Source organism: Limulus polyphemus, unplaced genomic scaffold (assembly GCF_000517525.1).
Source record: "Limulus polyphemus unplaced genomic scaffold, Limulus_polyphemus-2.1.2 Scaffold2950, whole genome shotgun sequence".
Lineage (NCBI taxonomy): Eukaryota > Metazoa > Arthropoda > Merostomata > Xiphosura > Limulidae > Limulus > Limulus polyphemus.
This window is the reverse complement of record NW_013668560.1, coordinates 27134-30792: the sequence shown is the minus strand read 5'-3', so window position 1 is coordinate 30792 and position 3659 is coordinate 27134. Positions and strand designations below refer to the sequence as shown.

Here is a 3659-nt window from a genome sequence, read left to right as displayed (position 1 = left end):
TGTAAAAACCTACAAATGTAGAGGACGACGTTTCGAAAGTCTTCCACCTTGTAGGTTTCTACAACAGACAGTTGCTGTCCATTTAATACTTAGAGTCATTATGAATACTCTGCCTAAACAATCTATCAAAGATGTAAAATATTTACATTAATGTGGGTAATTTTCAATCGGAAAGATGCAAGTTAAAGTGAACTTTAATAATTTTCTTAAACTGAGATAGGGTATTCAAGTATCGTGGACAAAAAGCGAGTCCTTAAAAAATAACAATAATAAGACCTATCAGAAATAAAAGCTATTTTTAGCTTCAAACTCAACTACTGTCAGTTCGTCCTTCCCTAAAAAATGATTTTATAGTACTAATTCATAATAGAGTAATAAGAAAGTTTACTGGCCAAAACATTTAATGTTGCTTGTGTCTAGCATTATCATTATATCATTAACCTAGGTATGAAAAAAAAAATCAATTTCTTACTACCCTATACTATCTTAAAAATGTAATAAAATTAATGACAGACCAGTTTCCCTGCCAGAAGATAACATGATACTGGAGAGGACGTATAAATGTATTGAAAATAGTTTCTCCAATATCAAGACTTCTGAGAGTTTGTTCAGTTTACTGAGGTTTTTCACTAACTTCATATTCGTTTGTTTATTTTAGAGCAAAGTCACACTGGACTTTATGCTGTGTTCAATGTGGAGAATCAAACCCTGGATTTTAGCATTGTAAGTCTGTAAAATTACTGCTGTCTCGCTAGGGGACATAACTTCATGTAATAACTCATGAGCCAGCTATTTATCGTGTAATATCTCATTAAATACTGATGGAAGTTTCAACCCGAGCTAAATGACCAGGTCAGAGACCCATAAGAATCGAATATAGCCGTTCCTAATTTTGAACTCCGTTCAGGGGAAAAGCAAGCGGTCAGCTACACCTGCCACTACAAGGGCTTGGTTGCTTGGCTTCTTCCTTCAACCAAATAATGGGACTGACTGTCACTTTTATATTTCACACACAGTGGAAAGTGTGAAATGTGCTCACATGTTGAACCTAGTACCGTTCAGTCCACAGCCCGACCCATATACGTTTACAAATTTTGTTTGTGTCAACTGCCAAAGAGGGAATAAAATTACTTAGCATACCTTCCATTCAAATAATTCTGTTAATATTCAATTTAAAAAAATTCTAACATAAGACACAAAGTATGATGTCATGAAGCCAAGTATCTTACGAAAAAACAATTAGCACTGAAAAACTCTTGAATTTAATAATGAAAAAAAAATTCTAACCACAACAAATCAATGCATCAGGGGCTTTGGGAATTTAGTCCAGATATCTCGGGATTGACAAAGCTGATCTAGGACCTTGGCCTTAGTTTTAATCCTTAATAAACATAGACTATTAGGTACAATAAATGTATTGGATATATTCAAATTCGAGATACCAATGTTTGACTATTTTACAGTTTGGTTTGTTTTGAATTTTGTACAAAGCTACTTGAGGGTTATCTGTACTAGTCGTCCCTAATTAGAGGGAAAGCAGCTAGTCAACACCACCCACTACCAACTCTTGGGCTACTCTTTTACTAAAGAATAGTGGGATTGACTGTCACATTATAACACCTCCATGACTAAAAGGGCAAGCATGTTTGGTGATGGGGATTCAAACCTGTCACCTGCAGATTGAGTCAAGCTTCCTAACCACCAGCCACGACAGGCCAACTGTATTAAACAGATAAATAATAAACACTATGGTTGGCAGGCTAATCGTACATAAGGACTAACATTTACCTTTAAATGTCGCAAGTAAATTTGAAACATATATATCTAGGGTTCCTCAAGATTTCAAATTTGTATTCTGCTTATGCTTATAAGTATAAAGGCAACGTAATACAAATATGTAAAATTTCACACTCTATAAACCAAAATTATGTGAATATTGAACATATATAGTCACAGTACGTCCTTAGTTTTACACTAATACCTGTAGCAATATCATGGTTTACTTTTATTTATGAAGATAACTCTTAGGCGAGTTAAACTTAGACACACTTATATACACAGGTAAGTGAATTAATGACATTTCCTTAACATGTGTATGACATGTTTACATGATTCACTGGCACAGACTGGAATTCCCAAGTGTTTATAATGTGATTTGACTATACACATTAATTTCATTAAAAAGCGAAATCTGTATATACATTCAGGCAAATAACGAAAACAGTCAAGAATAAATTAATAATACATGTTTAATTTGCAGAAATAACATTTTCCCCATTTGAAAGCACCACTGTGTGTTTTATAAATTCTGTCTGTGCATGTTAGATCTGTAGTACCATCTTTATATTTCAGTTTTTATAATTTTATCAATGAAATTAGACCTTTCAGAAAAACAACAACAACAACTGAGTAATGAATTCTTAATGATAAAAAAGTGAGGTTTTTGATGTAGATAAATAAAAAAATGGAAACAATGTTTCTGGCACAATGAAACAAACTTTATTAGTTACTGAAGCCAGCTAGTTACCATCATCAGCCCTTATTAGTAGGCTTAAGTAACTAATATAGCTTTGTTTAAATGTGCCAAAAAAATCATAATTTTTTCTTTTTATTTATCTACTTGCTATATCACGATTTGTCTAAAAAAGAAATTATGTGGTTTTTGACATAGGGCTTTTTCCTGACAAATAAATTTGTCAGGCAGTAAAAAAAGGTTTTACAGGGGTTCAAGATATATATATAGGGGTAAGATACGAAAAATGTGCTACCTATTGTATTCAACAAACAAACCCATTACCTCTGTAAATCTCTGTCTTCGGACAAAGGTCGATGGGCTCTTAGTGCCTCCCATATGGTCACCTACGAAAAAAGAATAGCAAAAAAAATGAATTACTAGATAAAAAGTAAAATAATGGCAATCAAAATATACTGGTATACTGTTCTGCTTTGAACAATCAATACATGAAGTAAAAATAAACACAGAGTTCTATACTACAAACAATGGTTATAATCCAATCAAACAGCTAAGTAGTTTTAATGTGAGGTTTCCTTCATCAATTCTCAAGAGAAAGATTTGTTCTTTTGCAGTCCTCAATCAACATGTAAATCACCAAACAGGTACTGTTTCTTTAATCGAACGTGCACAAATTCTGTCCATTTGACTGACTCTGTATTAAAGAAGGAATGTTTACTGATTTCACTGTGTACCTATGTGGAATATGGCAAACACTGAATAGAATGTACAAGTCTGTTGTACATAAAAAATCAGATACATTACAAAAAGTATCTGTGCTCAAGATTTGTCTGTGAATTGAAGACATCAGTCTGATACAGACTCTGACAAGTTGGAGTGCAAGGTAATGTTCATGTGAAGAATAAAGCTACTTTCGTCCATTGTACAGTTTGCACATTGTATATGCATAACCTCCAATGGTTATCTACAGTTCTTTTCAGTATCCCTGTATATTGTAGCTAAAAAAGTCTGAAGTTACACGGCTCTCATAAACATTATCAAAAGGATTTAAATTTCTAGCTTTATACAGGATAAGAGTGTAATCAATAGGGACAAGAACCCATTAATCCTATCGCTCTGGGTATCCTGTACTGCACATGATGCGAGGTTTTAGTGTCTTACATTCAAGTTTTATTAAACTACTTTT

At 33.2% G+C, this 3659-nt stretch overlaps 1 protein-coding gene across 1 annotated transcript in view; it reads right to left on the bottom strand.

Moving 5' to 3' along the window:
* LOC106468290 (ankyrin repeat domain-containing protein 13D-like) overlaps positions 1 to 3659 on the bottom strand; it is a 30328-nt gene that overhangs the window by 3115 nt on the left and 23554 nt on the right. The window contains exon 12 of the mRNA XM_013928709.2: positions 2798 to 2859. Coding sequence (XP_013784163.1) covers positions 2798 to 2859 — 62 coding nt within the window. The remainder of the gene's footprint in view (positions 1 to 2797; positions 2860 to 3659) is intronic.